This window comes from Neoarius graeffei, chromosome 26 (genome assembly GCF_027579695.1).
Source record: "Neoarius graeffei isolate fNeoGra1 chromosome 26, fNeoGra1.pri, whole genome shotgun sequence".
NCBI lineage: Eukaryota > Metazoa > Chordata > Actinopteri > Siluriformes > Ariidae > Neoarius > Neoarius graeffei.
Genome location: NC_083594.1, coordinates 18,944,013 through 18,961,713, shown reverse-complemented (window position 1 = coordinate 18,961,713; position 17,701 = coordinate 18,944,013). Strand labels below are relative to the sequence as shown.

Genomic DNA, 17,701 nt, shown 5'->3' with positions numbered 1-17,701 from the left:
CTTTAGTTTTACGAACATTTCACTGATACAAATGAAACAAACTTGCCTCCTCTATTCCATGTGAACATATTTTTTCAAAGTCAGGGGAGAGTGTTAAAAAGAAAAGGAACAGATTGGGCCCCAAGACTGTTGAACAAATACTTCTCATATCATCTCTAGCCGCTTTATCCTGTTCTACAGGGTCGCAGGCAAGCTGGAGCCTATCCCAGCTGACTACGGGCGAAAGGCGGGGTACACCCTGGACAGGTCGCCAGGTCATCACAGGGCTGACACATAGACACAGACAACCATTCACACTCACATTCACACCTACGGTCAATTTAGAGTCACCAGTTAACCTAACCTGCATGTCTTTGGACTGTGGGGGAAACCGGAGCACCCGGAGGAAACCCATGCGGACACGGGGAGAACATGCAAACTCCACACAGAAAGGCCCTCACCGGCCACGGGGCTCGAACCCGGACCTTCTTGCTGTGAGGCGACAGTGCTAACCACTACACCACCATGCCGCCCACTGAACAAATACTTATTAAATAAAAAATCTTTAAACTCCATGTCCTACTGTCAAACAAGCATGTTGAGCCATCAGTCACAAAAGCAAAATATAGCCTGTGTGTTAAATCAGTCATGTATGTTATGTGAACAGCAATAAAATAATTTTAAAAACATACATTGACTTCTGCTATTAATTTTTTTTTATCATTAGGGGTCGCTAGCATGCACTGTGTGAAACAAAGTACTGAGTAACCTTTTTTTTCCCCTCATTTGGATTTGAAGCTTCATTACCTCCACCGCTACCCGCTATCGCTTTTATTATAGCAGCTATTAAAAAGTCATAAACTGACTGTTATAAAGCAATGACACTCTAGACTCCTTCCATAAACCTTATGTTAAATAAGCATGTTATTAAAACACAACCACATCAACAATTACGCTTTTCCTTTGTTATTTAACAATTTTTTTCCAATCAGTTTAGTCTTAGGCTCCTGTTATTTCTATTCTATTCAGACTCTGCTATTTCTTGAACCCAACCACTTATAGGTGTGAGGACATCTTTCCTGGTAACATAGTCTCCTATTCACACACAACCCTCTTGATTACTTTGAAAGATTTGTACCGTGTGGTTCACATTTGGCTTGTGTTCAGAAGCGACCCCTTTCCGACAAGTTACTATTAGATATAAATAAAACCCCAAGTACAGGTGGCTCCTGGTTGAATTTTTTTTTCCTCACTAGAGTGGCAGCTACAATTATCGACACCTTAATGATCTTTTGGCCATTGCAAAAGTAGAAAAGACTTTCAATACGTAAATTGTGCATGAACAGTTACTCAAACTTCCACAGGGGGGGGTTGATTCCTGATTACTTAGCGTATCAGATCACGTGACATCATTCCACAAGTACTGACACCTTTGTCCTAGCCTAGGAAATCCCATGCTGCTTTGCACAATCGTTCCGATCTGAAAAGACAGCATGGAAACTATGGTCTAAAGGCTCGCCTGAGTTAGGGAGCCAATCAGAGAGTGGGGAGGGGTGGAAAGACGGTGACGCGTACTACTCGACAAACGGAAGCTTGTAGTTTATTTGGGACTGTTTACGGATCACATTTAACATGGCGGCGAGCGATACGAACCAAACTTTCGATCAAGCTTTAGACACTGTTCTGAATAGTTTAGAGCGAAAGTTTGTTTTAAAAAAAGAACAGCGTTTGGCGTTTCAGTCTTTCTTCGCCTCTTCGTCGCTCTAACTACGTCACCGGGTACAACTGCCATGATTGGCCATGGGCTACGTATACGCCAAATGATAGACATTCGCAACGTCCAATAAACGGCCGTTGACAATCGTAAACCACACCTCCCCTACGAGAAATTCAGTAGGCGGATTCCAGACCATATTTCACTTGTGATATGGTCTGGTGTTAACCAGACTACCTTTGTCCAGTTATCGACACCCAAATAATCATTTATTTAAAAATTAAAATAAAATAGGTATGTGGTATTAAGGTAACAAAACAGTTTTTATTTAAAATTTGTTTTACATAAACTTATTTAGTACAAAATATCTTTTATATAAATATATCAATGTCGGTGCTGACGGAAACGAGGAAGTAATTCTAATGTTTGTTAACAAAAGAACTGAATGTTTAACCTGCGTCAGAAAATCTTTGTTTCACTTTCTAACCATTTTCATAGATCATATTTTGTTAATCATTCATTGTTGTTTGTATTCATTTGTAGTTTACCAATAAATGTCAACAGGCAATCGACACTGTAACCACATGAAAATCCAGGTCAAAGGTCGCACGTCATTCCTCGAACTAAAATATAAAATGTCTACTGATATTCTTTTTTTTTTTTTAAGATTTTGGGGGGGGGGGCTTTTTTCACCTTTATTGGATAGGACAGTGTAGAGACTAGGCTTGGGCGGTATCCATTTTTTTCATACCCCGGTATATTCCTGACTAAATACCCCGGTATGCCGGTATTTTACGTTTTTTGTGGTGTTGTGGTTTTTATATATATATATATATATATATATATATATATATATATATATATATATATATATACACACACACACACACACACACACACACACACACACTATTGTAGGCTTTATTTCGTATCTTCACATTCTGTAGTAATGTTTCTTTGTTATTCTATTTTTTTGTTATCTATTCTGTTTTAGATATTCTGTATTTGACATTTATAAAACAAACAGTTGAAATGTTTAAAGACATTTATTTAAACTGCCAGGATGACATGTTTTTGAACTCTGTGCCAAGCAATCAAGTAGGCCTATATTAATGTTGGAAATAAAAACACACATTAATAAAAATAAGAAGTGCAAACGCCAACAAAGCCAGCAGAAAACAAAACATTGCGTGTGAGTTCAAATCACATCTTTTTGTAAATCAAAAGAAAATAATTTGCCTAATTCAAGCAATAACAGGTAGCTTTTTTCCACTCAAACAGGCAAATAGGCTATACAAGTAATGCAATAAAGCTATTTCGGGCTGCTAGTAGGCTGTGCCCATTTAGAAGAAAATTAGGAATGCACTAAAAGCCTCTTTATGCAAAGCAAACGGGTTAGCATCCTTAGCTGAGTGATTGGAGAGAACTCGAAACATAATGCAATTCAGTGCAATAGCCAATCCAAGGCAGAAACAATGAACAGAAGCCATACATGGGGCCCCATGCTCCCAATAGCCTAAATGAAAATAATTCGCTAACTTAAATTTACATTTCTGGTAGTGGTAGGCCACAAGCAATTCTTAATTTCTATCAAACATTCTTTGCCAAGAACACCAGCATATTTACTTTATCTGGCTTCAGTTGGCAACGCTGTGGTGTGTGACCATATTTCCTGCTGTACTGAATACGCACTCAGATGCAGCGCTTGTCGCGCATATGCAGAGGTATTTGTGGGCAACTTTTGACATCATTGGCAAACGTGTTTCATTCAGTTTCCACCATTCAAACGGGTTTTCTTCAGCATGGATTGTGTCCTCTTGCGCATATACTGACAGTTCTGCCTGTGCACGCTCCGCTCGGCTCACCTTTATCATTCGGCAGAAAGCTAAAATGCTCCCAGACAACGGCTGAGACATGGGCCTTTTTGACTAATTCCGCACCGCCATCATTTGCAGTCGCCATCCTCACGCGCTGACTGGGCCTTACATGTATGTCTGGGCCAACTGTCGCTGCTGCTTGTTGACCAAAGATTCTAGAATCTTTGCTGTTGACCCGCAAACTGCCATCTAGTGGCGTGCGTGCGCTGTACCAGAGACGGTTGTACTATAATAAAATGACATTACAGTCGTTTCGAGTAAGTTGGATAAAAATACAAATATTTATTTTTGACGGTATTAAAAATATATCGCCGGTATTTTGTCGTACCGCGGTACACGATATTTTCACCATACCGCCCAAGCCTAGTAGAGACAGGACAGGAAATGAACGGGAGAGAGAGACGGGGAGGGATCGGGAAATGACCTTGGGTCGGAATCGAACCCGGGTCCCCGGATTTATGGCATGGCGCCCTAGCCACCCGAGCCATGACGCCCCCAACTGATATCCTAATATAGTGGTAGATTTTTACAACAAACTGCAAAAGAATATTTTCTGAATGGAATAGATAAAATCTGAATATTTCAAGCATGCAATTTTTTATATATTAGGAATTTACAGCGCCCTCCACAATTATTGGCACCCCTGGTTAAGATGCGTTAAAAGCCTTGAAATAAATTCAATTTTTATTGCAGAAGCATAATCTCACACTGAAAATTGTAGAAAAATGTAATCCTTAACTCAAGTGAATTAAAAAATAATAAAATCCCTGACTAAAAAATAATTTTTCATAAAAAAAAAAAAAAAAAAAAAAAAATCACCTGTTCCACAATTATTGGCACCCATAACAATTCCTAGAAAATAAATGTAATTGAAGCATTTCTGTCATTTCTACTGTAGTTTATAAAGTTGATCAAAGTATCCAGGAACCTTTAATTAGTAATTCATCACATCCTGTTTCCCTGGGGTATAAATATGATGCGACACAGAGGCCTATTTCTCTTATCCACTCTTCAACACAGGAAAAACAAGAGAACACACCATTCAAGTAAGGCAGATGTGTGTCGACCTTCATGAGTCAGGCAATGGCTACAAGAAAATAGCCGCTCACCTACACCTGCCCATATCTACAGTCAGAGGAATCATCGAGAAGTTTAAAACAACTGGAACAGTGGCAAACAAGCCTGGACGAGGATGCAAGTTTATCTTGCCACCACGCGCAGTGAGGAGGATGGTAAGAGAAGTAAAAAGTTCTCCAAAGCTTACTGTTAGAGAATTGCATCAAAGAGTAGCATCTTGGGGTCACAAAGTCTCCATAACAACCATCAGGCGCTATGTACATGCAAACAAGCTGTTTGGGAGGCATGCACAGAAAAAGCCTTTTCTCACTTACAAGCATAGTAAACGTCTGGAGTTCGCCAAGCGGTACTGGGACTTCAACTGGGACCGTGTGCTTTGGTCAGATGAGACTAAGATGGAGCTTTTTGGCAACAAACACTCTAATACATCACAAAAGATGAGTATGCGGAAAAGCACCTCATGCCCACTGTGAAGTATGGGGGAGGATCGGTGATGCTGTGGGCCGGTTTCTCTTCCAAAGGCCCCGGGAACCTTGTTAGGTTGCATGGCATCATGAACTCTTTGAAATACCAGGACATTTTAAATCAAAATCTGGTGGCCTCTGCCCGAAAGCTGAAGATGGGTTGTCACTGGGTCTTTCAGCAAGATAATGACCCTAAACATGTGGCCAAATCTACACAAAAATGGTTCACCAGACACAAAATCAAGCTCCTCCCATGGCCATCTCAGTCCCCACACCTCAACCCAATTGAAAACCTGTGGGGTGAGCTGAAGAGGAGAGTGCATAGGAGAGGACCAAGGACTCTGGATGATTTAGAGAGATATGGTTAGTTTTTTTCTTTTTTTATCAGACATCTAGTTTTTAGGTTTGTTTACCTGACATGTTTCGACGTACGACTGTCGTCTTCCTCAGAGTGTCACCGGATGTTGTTGGTGACCCATCTTTTATCAGCTGATGTTTCCGAAGGCGTGGCCTTCCTGTCTGGTTTGACAGGTCGGTCATGCCTTCTACTGTCTGTTCGTCCCCTGCAAGATGGCACTCCAGGTATGGGAGAGCATGTATGCTCCCTCATCCCGGTTGATGGTCCTCGGACTTCGCTTACGGATCTCCATGGCCTCCCTGATCCAGCGCTGATGTTTGTTATCTTCTGTGCGGATGACTCTGGCATTCCCCCAGTCCATAATACGATTTTTTCCCTTTTGCAGTGATCTGTTATAGCTGACTTATAATTTTCCTGTTGTGCCTTTTCTTTTATTGTTCTGGTTTGTCTTGTAGCTGTCTCCTTTTCACACTCTTTCTTATGTTCATTTTTCCTTGTGTTGAAACTCCTTCCTGTCTCCCCGATGTAAGTTTTATTGCATAATTGGCATGGAATCTCATATATGGTGTTGCACCTGTTGTCCGGATGTATTCTGTCTTTGGGATGAACCAGGATCTGACGGAGTGTTGTGTGTGGTTTGACAGGTGTGTTAATGTTGTGTTTCCTCATTGCTCTTTGAATGCGTTCCGTTATTCCCCTGATGTATGGTAATGTCACTACTCCCCTGTGTTCTTGTTTGTTGGTTTGTTTCGGAAACATCAGCTGATAAAAGATGCGTCACCAACAACATCCGGTGACACTCTGAGGAAGACGTTTCGACGTACGACTCATGTCAGGTAAACAAACCTAAAAACTAGATGTCTGACAAAAAAAGAAAAAACTAACCATATTTAATATATGACATAATGAACATAATCGAAAGATTTAGAGAGATTGTGCAAAGAGGAATGGTCGAAGATCCCTCTCTCTGTGTTCTCCCATCTTGTGAAATGTTACAGGAGAAGATTAAGTGCTGTCTTGTTGGCAAAAGGGAGTTGTACAAAGTATTAACATCAGGGGTGCCAATAATTGTGGCACACGTGATTTCATGTAAAAGAATCATTTCTTAATGTGGAATTTTTTTCCCCACTGAATAAATGCACTTGAATTAAAGGTTGGATTTTTCTCTTTTTTTTTTGCACTGTTGTCCTACATTATTTTAAAAAAATGAAATTAGAAGCCTAAGAAAATATCTTAACGAGGGGTGCCAATAATTGTGGAGGGCGCTGTAATTCTGGTCTAATTCTAGTTATCACAATCGGATTTAAAATACTCTAAGCATTCCATTCCGTTATGAATCAGAAAAAAATTATTATAAAATCACAGCACTTTTATTTTTTAAGTACTTCATCTACTTCAACAAATGTTACACAAAGATCGATCCATAACAGTTGTAAATGTCACTTTTAATTCCACAGGGTGTTGATAATGGTGGACACTATTATAATATGATAATGGTGGACACTATGATAAAGTGATCACTATTATCCAAGGACGCGTTATCCTAATTGGCTTCATGGGCAGCTGCCCAGGGCCTCGGCCACTAGGGGGCCTCAGAGGTAGCGAGATCGGAAAATATGAAACGATATTTTCAGAAGTTTTGATCATATTGATAACATTTTTGATGTATTTCGCCACCCGTAAGGAAGCCCACCTTGTCCCGTCGCATAAATCACCTGTCATTGTCAATATGATCACTGTCCACCATGTCTTCACACGCTACGCCAGCTTGAGTTCAATGATTTAATTTAGGGTTGTTTTACAATCAGGGTACAAAGTTTGTCACGGGGTCCAAAATTCAAATTGATTCAAATTGGTTCTTGTACCAGTTTTTAAGTGAAGGACAAGTTAAAGAACAGATTTCAGGTAATTTTTTGACATGTGTGTATGGTAGTTTTGTGTAATCTGCTATAAGATAAAGATTAAGTGTAGCTTTAAAGGGGAACAGAGGGCAATATATAGAGTAAATATAACAATAAAACACACATTGACGAACCTTATTCAAGACTTAGAAAAGTTTTTTGTTCTAAGGTTGGAAAGTTATAGTGTTTTGAAAGTAGCTCGAGCAAACTATTTCCGCAGTTTGAACAGCCCGACATGATATTAATTTTATCCAATCAGAATGCACGTTCATTTTCTCTGCGTAACACTCATGACGTATGTATGTGCCCAGTTGTGTTGGCTCATTGAGGTTGGGTATAGCACGTGTGAAATACCTGTTTCTGCCTCTTGCAACGATTTCGCAAGTCCACGGGTGGCGCCCATCTCATTGCAGCAAATAAATTCTGCTGGACTCGTGAGCAACTCCACGTTACATTTTCCGCACGAGCACCACGCCGTGTCACCTGCACGCAGACGCTCTGCCCCACGCTTGCCATGCCCATGGTCAGCATCAGTCTCATCCTCGCCGTCATCCGAGCTTTCTTCTCTTATTTTTATCACCGGAGTCGAGAGTACCTCTCCTAGGTTCAAACTGGTACCCTTCTAAGCCATAGCCTGCTTGCAGTGTGTCTTGCGGGATCTCTTCGTATGATTCGACAGAGCTGTCGCTTTCACTTGATGCGCCCGATGCCATGATTACACGCTTATCTCCTCTATTTCGGAGAGTTCCGCTAGTGCAGTGGGTAGCGCTGACGTCACAGTCTTTTAAAAATGGCGACTCTTGTGCGGTTTAGCTTATAAAGTATTATATTTACAATTACCAAGATATTTCGTTGTTTTCTAGTATATAAATTTGATAGAATACTTAAAAATAAGTTACTTCGTCACATCAGCAACTGTATACATTATATTTGGTACCCCTTTAAGCAGGGCTGGGAGAAACAAATGAAGTGATTCTCGGCGAGGACATTTTTTTTTTTTGATAATTCAGAATCCACTACTTCCATAGTGCTTTTAAATATAAGGCTGTAAGCTTTGTGTTAGTTGTCTCTAATATTTATGTCCCAATATCTTGACCACATTTTAGGATGAAAATAATCATTTTAGATATGTTATTTTATATTGAAAAATTAACTGTCTCAGAGAGGACTTTTTTTGACACAATTACATACTAATTTGATCAAAATAGTCTGAAAACTTACTGGCATTCAACATTAAAACTTAACTATGTTTCCAATGATATGGAACCAAATATTTGTTTTATGGTATAAAGAATGATTTAAGTGCATACCTTTTGGAGCTACCTGTGGTCAAAAAAGCACTTTTTCTAAATGACACGAGTAATTTTGCTAAATATGACATATATTGCCATACATTCACCAAAAATAACGTTATCATCAAAAAATTTTTTTGCATGGTAAATAGAGCTATCACAGGGCTACAATAAACAACCAAGTTTATTCAGTCAAGCCTTTTGATATTGAAGTGTTAAATGTGATTTTTAGCTTGCCTACCCTGATTGTAAAACAACCCTTAATGACTTCGTTTTCCAGAAAAATAGGAAAGTGCCCTTGTAAGTTGACCCATGGCTGTCAAACTGAATGCGCAAAGCTGTTTGGGACATTACGTGTGTGAAAGGATGAAATGTTTCACATAGCCTAACATTTTGAGATTTATTTCTGAGAAGCAAGATATTTTTCTTTCTTCGTTATTGCTCTGTTTTCACAAGTTAAAAGTCGCCTGGATTCCAAAATGAAAACGAACGGTTATATACCAAATGAATGTTCTTGTTCTGAATACTAAAGAAACTGTTGTAGGCCTAGGTTATGTTCTTGACATGTTGTTCATTGACTCACTCATTCAAAGGCTTCTTGAGGCTAAACTTTAGTTACCCAGACTTGTTAACCGTGATGTCTGATGGATTTTTCCACCATGCAATTGCTTATTTCACCATTGCTTTTTCTCGATTAAATAGGTGATGATGGATAAAGTTTTATCGTTCAATAGTATTTAATTGTGCCACTGTCATTATTTAAGTTTCTGTGTCTAGTTAGACAGGCACGTCTGAGGGGGTGAATTTGCTGAGCGCAGTTGACAACAGGCGGGGGTGGGGCCTCGGGGGGGTGTCTGCCCAGGGCCTCGGCAAGGGTTAACGCGGCCCTGCTATTATCAACGTCTCACATGACTTCTCAAACGCACGTTTAGATACAAAACAGCGACTGTCAAATGAAAGCGTAAGAAACAAAGTAGGTTTCGACAAGGAGATCATGAAACATCGGTGAATTTGAGAAGTAAAAACATGCCCATGATCTTTCCACCATGCTCACCTGCATATTAGCAAACCAAGCTAAATATACGAGCCGTGTACATTATGCACTGACCACAGGCACCAACAATTGCTGCTACATCTTTCCATGGTTTATTTTATTTCAAAATGTATTTTAGACACAGTACTGTGCAAAAGTCTTAGACACATACTGTAGAGCAAAGATACCTTCAAAAATAAAATGTTGCGACATTTAAAAAAATATATTATAAAAGAGTAGTAAACGGTAATAAATGAAAAAGTAACTGATGCGACGATCTTTTGCTTCATTTAAAATAAATAAATAAATAAATAAATAAAAATTGTAGTCTCAAGTACAAAGAGCAGTTTAATAAGGAAGTAACAGTTCTTCTGGAGACGTCATCAAATTTGATTCTTAACTTTGCAGCAAAACCCAACAACCTTCATACATATACGAAGATAAGTCAAAAAGTTCTAAGACAGATGTTATAATTTCAAAAGAATTCAAAAAAAGGAATACAGAGAAGGAATTGTCCGATGGAAACCTCGCTTGCAGAAGTGTTTAGACTGAAATGGAGGATACGTCGAGAAATAGCTGTGTTATTTTCATAAGAAGATTTTTTTTTATGTCTTAGGACTTTTTGACATACCTTCGTATATATACACACACAAAAAATTTTTTTTTTTGGACAGACAAGTGTTTTACTGGAAAATACACCACTCATTTTTCCTATGAGCTACATCCGGGACATGGAGAACCAAAACCGTGACGTAAATCTCATTATTTTTTTCACAGTGCGATTTCCATCAAATCCTGCGCTCTGATTGGCTGGGGAGCGGGTCCGTATCCTATGACACGTACCCCAGTTACGGACCTCTGGCGACTCGCTCGTTCACAACAACAAACATAGTAGAATTTTTTGTCAACATTTCTCTTTTTTTTTAAATAAGATTTATTTATAAGATTATCAAAAATCTTATAAATTTTTGCCAGCATTTCTCAGGAGAATGTAATTAATTTTACAGCATGGATAGCGATAACGACAGTCTTCACAGCGAAAGCGAGTTTAACTACCCTGAGGAAGACAAAATAAAAGAAAACATTTCAGGAGAAAGCTAAAAACCTCTAACTTGCTAACACCGAGCAAAAACATGGCTGAATCCTGAATGACTCCTATTTGTATAAATAGGGGACTACATAGGCGACAAAATGTAGTTTTTTTCCTGCCATGGAAGTGCACTTGTATACCGAGGAGGAAGCAATTTGCATTACAGCCGTGAACAAGGATTCAAAATGGCGTCTCGGCTTTCCCTTTCGGGCGCTCTCGTTTTCTGTTAGAATTTGGTAAAGAAAAAAATATATATATTATTTACCAGCTTAAGGTCGGTCCGTATGGTGAAATACCGTGACCTCGGTCAGTACTTTCAAGACCTCGGTCACGGTATTTCATGATATGGACCTCCCAGCTGGTAAATAACACGTATACATATATGTCACTCGTGAGATGAACAATCAATGAATTGCTTTGATAAATTTAGGTACTTTGTGAATGCATCTATACAATAAAAAGATCACCACACCCATTTCCCCATATTTCACGCCGATGACGTCACTCCCAATGTTTTCCTGCTGACTAGATACGCGTTGTCAAAATGGCGAACCGGTTCAAAATTAAAATTCTTTTGATTAACTTGCGCATTTTTCGTGGATGTGTCCATATAATAAAAAGAACATTACAGAATGGCCCAAACATATGACGTTTATCTTCTCGTGCTGAAAAATATAGCACTCATTTGCTTCGCTCAGACACGAAATATACATTCACCACTTGAAAAACTCTCTCATATACGAATGTGTGTCTGAAAAGTGCTCTCTTAGGGCGTATTCACACCTACGTTGTTTGGTCCGGACCAAACGACCCAAATTTCCCTTGGTCCGGACCTTTTGGGTTGGTCTGAATACAAACCACCGAACTCTGGTCCGGACCAAATAAGCGGACCGAGACCGAGCTGCAAGGTCGGACTTGGTCCGGACCAAAAGAACTCTGGTGCGGATCTTTTGGAGGTGTGAAAGCAGACCGGACCTAATCCGACAGTTTTGCTTTTTTGTACCTCGGGAGCTTCCGTCGTTTGTCGAGCATTATGGGAAACAGAGTCTTGACACTCCACCGCAAAGCGCAAAGACTGTTTCGGTTATCAAGGGTCGTTCAGTCACCAGTGGTAGGCGAGTACAAAAAATGAGTAGGGGGCAAACGTGGGCCGAGGAAGAAACGCGTACCCTTGTGGATATCTGGGCAGATGTCCACATATCTGAGCTTTTGGAGAGAACACACAAAAATGCCGACGTGTTTGCTGTATTCAGTGAGAAAATGAAGGAGAAGGGGTTCATGCGCTTCCCAGAACAATGTCGGCTAAAAGTGAAGAAACTCCGTCAGACCTACATTAAAATCAGGGACATTCATTCAAAAAGTTGCGGTACTAGCGACGCAAAAAAGAAATTCATCTATTGTGTGAAGAGCCAGAACTGTCACAACATGATGTGCGCTCATCAGCGCTATCCTCCGTAGCCGCCTTGCCCTTTGTCGTCGTCGTTGATAAATTACTTGTACAACAGCATAGTAATCGCACAATTGTGAAAACAGTAAAAACTGGAAAAAACATATAGCTTTGATGACATTAAAAAGAATAACAGCACGGAAAGCCTCCATGACTACTTTTGAACTTAACGCTTTGTGCGCGTGTCGTCTCTGACCAATAACTGAACGACCTCAGGGCGCGTGGCTTTGTTGACAGTAGGGCTGTGCAATGTCCCCTTAATTGGCATCGACGATGTTTACAGTGCAAACATCGTGATGGACGATCATATCGTGGGCGGGGGGGGAGGGGGGATTTTAATACCACGTTATTAAATATATTATTATTATTATTATTATTATTATTATTAAAAGTATTAGATACTCATCCGAGGCTTTGGCACGTAAAGAAAAAAAAAGCGCTAGGTGATGTGGAATATTTGGCCTTGATAACGGATATGTGGTCCAGCTGCAACATGATGCCATATATGTCAGCTACCGTACATTATGTGGACCGAGAGTGGGCAATGCAGTCCAAATGCCTGCAGACGAGTTTCATGCCAGAGACACATTCAGCGGACAATTTAGAAGACGCATTGCGCGAGACACTTGCCGAATGGAAAATAGAGGAGAAAAAGATCGCCTGTATAACAACGGGGCGAATATTGTCACAGCCATCAGGCAATTGAAATGGCCGTGGTTAAGTTGTTTTGGGCACAATTTGAACCTGGCCATAACCAACTCGCTTGCGCAACAGAGGGCCAGTACAGACCGAGCGTTTGGAGTTTGCCGAGCAGTCAACACTGCGTTTGCGCACAGCTGGCTTCGGAGAAATGAGCTGCGCAAAGCGCAGGTGGAAATGAACCTCCCCGAGCACTCACTGATCATGGCAAGATATTAATCTGCTCTAACAATGAAAGACTAGTATTCAAACTATGAGAAGAAACTACACTTAAGCTATTACTCATTGTTTATTTACACCATATCAATTGAAGATGCGTTTCGGCCTTTAGTGCGCACTTGAACGCGCTAATTTTTCCAATTTATTAATGTTTGAATTATTGCACCAGCTTTTAAAATCATGATTTAATATTGTTTTTTTTTTTACTGTCTTTACACTTGTCAGAATCACCTTCATTCTTCCATTTGGTTTGGCATTATGGCTTAGAGTGGACCATTTTGTGTCTGAAAGTAGGCCTATTTACCAGATTAAAGTTATTTGACTTCTGCCGAAGTCTGCGCTTCACTGCCGTTTGATAAGGTGCAATATTTCCCGACTGAAGTCGTTAATAGTGGCTATTTGTTTGAACAACATGACAAATTTTACATTAAAAGTACAGTGTAGGCTAAAAAATGAAGTCAAAATTTATTATTAGTAGCATACTGTATTTGTGTAACCACATATGTTCACTAGCACGTCCCTGCACCATAGCCTACGTGAACAAGCGGTAATAGGATATTACTTTATAATGATTTATATAATTATGTATTTATAATATGTTATATATTTATATATTAAACAAAACTAACTAATTAAACTAACAAAAAACTAACTTTTTAGGTTAAATAGGCCCAGATGATACCGTATATGCATGTTTATGACAGGAGGGGGCGTGGTATCACGATGGTGGCTCTCCATCGTGATGGATGACCACCATCGTCGATGGACGATGGCATCGTCTATCGGCACAGCCCTAGTTGACAGATTTTGGTCCGCTTACTAAAATGTACAGTTTGAAAGCGAACCGCACCAAAATGAAAAAAAAAAATTTGGTTCGGACCAAAGCAAGTGAACTATCGAACTATCCTGGTCTGAATACACCCTTACATAATATCCTGCTTTCTTTACTGATATACAAACATTTTTCTGTTGCATTTAAATTCTGTGCTGGAAAACTAGTGATTGGGACTCTAAAATGTTTTTGTACTGACTGGATGATACAGAAGTCTTAAAAACCTATAACAGTTTTTTTTTTTTTAAATGCCTAAGACTTTTGCACAGTACTGTACACACTTAATGGGAAATTGTATACAACAGGATAAGATGAAACCATGGTTTTAAGGGTTTTTTTTTTGTATCTTTGTGTGAAAGAGTAAACTGGAACTAATTGCAGTTAGGAACTAAATCTGAGTGGGGAACTGTAGAAATGTCGGCCCAGATGGATTGATCTGAGGAATCGTTTATGACTATGTCAGTTTACTATTCCGTACCCAATTTGCATAGAACTGAGAAAACTCACAATTCGTTGTATTCAGTCATGTGACTTTTGCTTGCGAGTTTATTTCCGCTGAATTAAATGGTGGTCAGGCAAACCAATTCGGCTGCCGTTATGCAAAGAACTCGTGAAACTATCGCCGACTATTTTCGCAACTTGGAGGCCAATGCACGGTCAAGATATCTTCAGAAAGTTGCTCTTTGCGATGGGATAGATCCTTACACATTAACAAAGAAGGACTTTTTCCTACGAGATGGAAAATTGTCCATCCGTCGAGTTCCCCGACATCTCAAACTACCTGGTGCTGCAGACATCGTTCTGCAGGACAAACAGATGAAAACCTGGAACAGCATGGAGGCCTACAACTTTTTATATGCGGCTGGGTTAAAGATCTGGGGATCAGGACACTACAAGATAAATCCTGTATCGTTTATATCCAGGCAAGTAGAAATTTTTGAGCTTTTTGTTCCCGCCTTTGTGATGGCTGCTAGGACGCTACAAGTTTCGGGTGTAAACAAGTATCGGGTGTAAACAAACGACAGCCGCTCGATTCTCAATCCTCCCTGCTCTTCTCTTCCAGGTAAAGAATTCAGAAAGATCCTCAGAAACGCCAAAACAACAGAAAATGATGAAAATTGTCATTTGTGAATCCAAATTAAATAAATCAGAGGAATTTACAAACTTTTCCTGATCACTCCAAACGCAAACGTTCTTCGACTTGGCTCCCTTTGACCGCAGTGAAAGGTTCAAGAGCCACCTTTCTCGTCGTCTTTTGGTAAAATCCTTTGCTCTTTCACCCCTTTATCACTTCACAGGGAACCCGAAAGAAACTTTTATCAGTTTCACTGTTCATTCGATTCGAGCAACCCAAAACAAGGCAAGCATCGGGCATTTTAACGACTAGCGAGGCACTCCAGTGATAGTAACGCTTTGCAAACAGTGAGCGTAGCTAACCCAAGAAGTCAAATGACACTCGCAAACAGCAACCAGCTGCTTTTTTGCTTGCTAGTGTGAACATAAGATTACAAATCAAACAAACAAAACATTCTCGTACCTAAGGGTCCTTTTCCTGCTGCTTTGGCTTTCATCGCTTCCAAGGCTTTCTGCTCCTCCTTCTGCTTCTGCTTGTAGGCAATGTCATCCTGTGTGTCAAAGTGGGACACAAACATCACCCATTGTTCTCCACGGGCCCTTTAAAAGTGGCACACCGCCACGTTATAATTCTGGCCCGTCACCCTTACCATGGCCAAAAAATAATTATTTAATTAAAAAAATTTTTAAAAACCCACGTAACTTCATCAGTATACACCTAATAAATCATAAAAGTATTCGCTTTATTCTAACTTCAACTATTTAACGCGCAGAAGACCGTTAAACGAATGCATACGGGGCTACCTGAAGTGGCCACGCAATTGCAATAGCAAACCATCCGGCCGGCTGCGTACAGATTGTGACCCAGAGCTCTGCAGATTGAGGTCTATCCCTGCGTTACACTACACCGCACCACATTACACTATACTGACACATAGTAATGCTGGAAGCTCCAAGCTGCAGCTAAATAACTTTGTGGGTGCACACACAGGTTGTTTGTAGTGTTATTGTGCAACGGTTACGCTTATCTATCGTCTTTTCTGACCATACACAGTTACAGTCATCATATAACAGCACACACACGAGTTAAGTTCAGATCTTTTATTTTACGTATCTGTGATTGTGTAGGCGAGAGCTGCATTTTCCTGCTGCTTCACTGTGGTTGTTTACTGCAGGACTTCCAGGTTCCTAGGTCAAAGGACCCGAACTACAGAGACCGGGGTGGCTTTGTCGTGCCAGTCTCGGGCACGCGCACCAGCTTGTGCATGGATTGTAGTGGTTTCATCCAAGTAACCTTAATTTAAAAGTAACATTGAGAACCGGGGGCGGCACGGTGGTGTAGTGGTTAGCGCTGTCGCCTCACAGCAAGAAGGTCCTGGGTTCGAGCCCCGGGGCCGGCGAGGGCCTTTCTGTGTGGAGTTTGCATGTTCTCCCCGTGTCCGCGTGGGTTTCCTCCGGGTGCTCCGGTTTCCCCCACAGTCCAAAGACATGCAGGTTAGGTTAACTGGTGACTCTAAATTGACCGTAGGTGGGTCATTCCGTGCCAACTCACCTAAGGGTCCCCACATCACCGTCTCAGATTTTGCTCAAAAAATTCTATAATCAAGAATCATATGTTTGTACCACACATGCAAAATATTAGCTCCCAATTCATTGTAGTTTTGGAACTACTGGCCTTTGAAATTTTGATGTCAAAATACCACATGACGAAATGGCTCTTTCCCCAAATTCAGAGACCCATAACTTTTTATTGCAGCTATCTAGACAGTTGTGTGTGCAGATTCTTACTGAATGATACCCACTCTTTTCAAATCTGTTGTCAGAAAGCCTCTGAAGGACATACGTTTTGCATAATGGGAAGCCAAAAATGACGTTTTGGCCAAAATCACATAAAATTCATTAAAACTCTAGGGGGCATAGTAGAAATATGAAGCTAGTTAGATTTTTTTCCTCACTACATAGTATTTGTAGGGTTGTTATCTGTTCACAGAAACATATTTTGCCATGAAATTTCAATTCCTGAATTTACAAAAAAAATTTTAACATCTTACGTCCTTTCCGAGGGGGCTAAAATAGGGCATTTTCGCCATCTTATTTGTTAATGTGGCTAGGGGTTTAGGATCTTCAAATTTTTTGTGAAGATGCTCTCATATAAGATGTAACTACTCCCTGATTTTTTTTAACAAACGCCCCTTGCTTCATATTTTAATAATTTTTTTTGTACATGGACAGTTTCATCATTTTTCACTTTTTTCCACATTCAGAACTCTGTAACTCTAAATTGGAAGATTCCTACTAGCAGCTATTTCAGATTTACATACACTGACACACAAATTTTCATATTTTAGTAGTTGTATGCCCAAGAAATTCATATTTTTCTTTCTATTGGGACCTAAAAACAGCTATTTGGCCAAAAATGACAAAAACGCTGGGCAGCTTTTAATAAACAAGGGAATAATAAAGGGGTGTTTTGCACACAAATTAAGGCTTATAAGAACCTAATCTAGGCATACACATTTCCTGAACAACTTTTTCTGTATTGTATATTATTTTTTGCAATTAGAAAATTTTAGGTATAATTGCAATTTTTGTTGAATATCCTTGGAAAATATAGAAAAATAACAACAAAATTCTGGAGTAGTATT

The 17,701-nt window shown here is 39.9% G+C and overlaps 1 protein-coding gene across 1 annotated transcript in view; it reads right to left on the bottom strand.

The window, feature by feature from the left end:
* Window positions 1-17,701, bottom strand: part of tma7 (translation machinery associated 7 homolog) — a 28,459-nt gene that overhangs the window by 3,567 nt on the left and 7,191 nt on the right. The window contains exon 3 of the mRNA XM_060910746.1: window positions 15,520-15,607. Within this exon, the coding sequence (XP_060766729.1) occupies window positions 15,520-15,607 (88 nt within the window). The remainder of the gene's footprint in view (window positions 1-15,519; window positions 15,608-17,701) is intronic.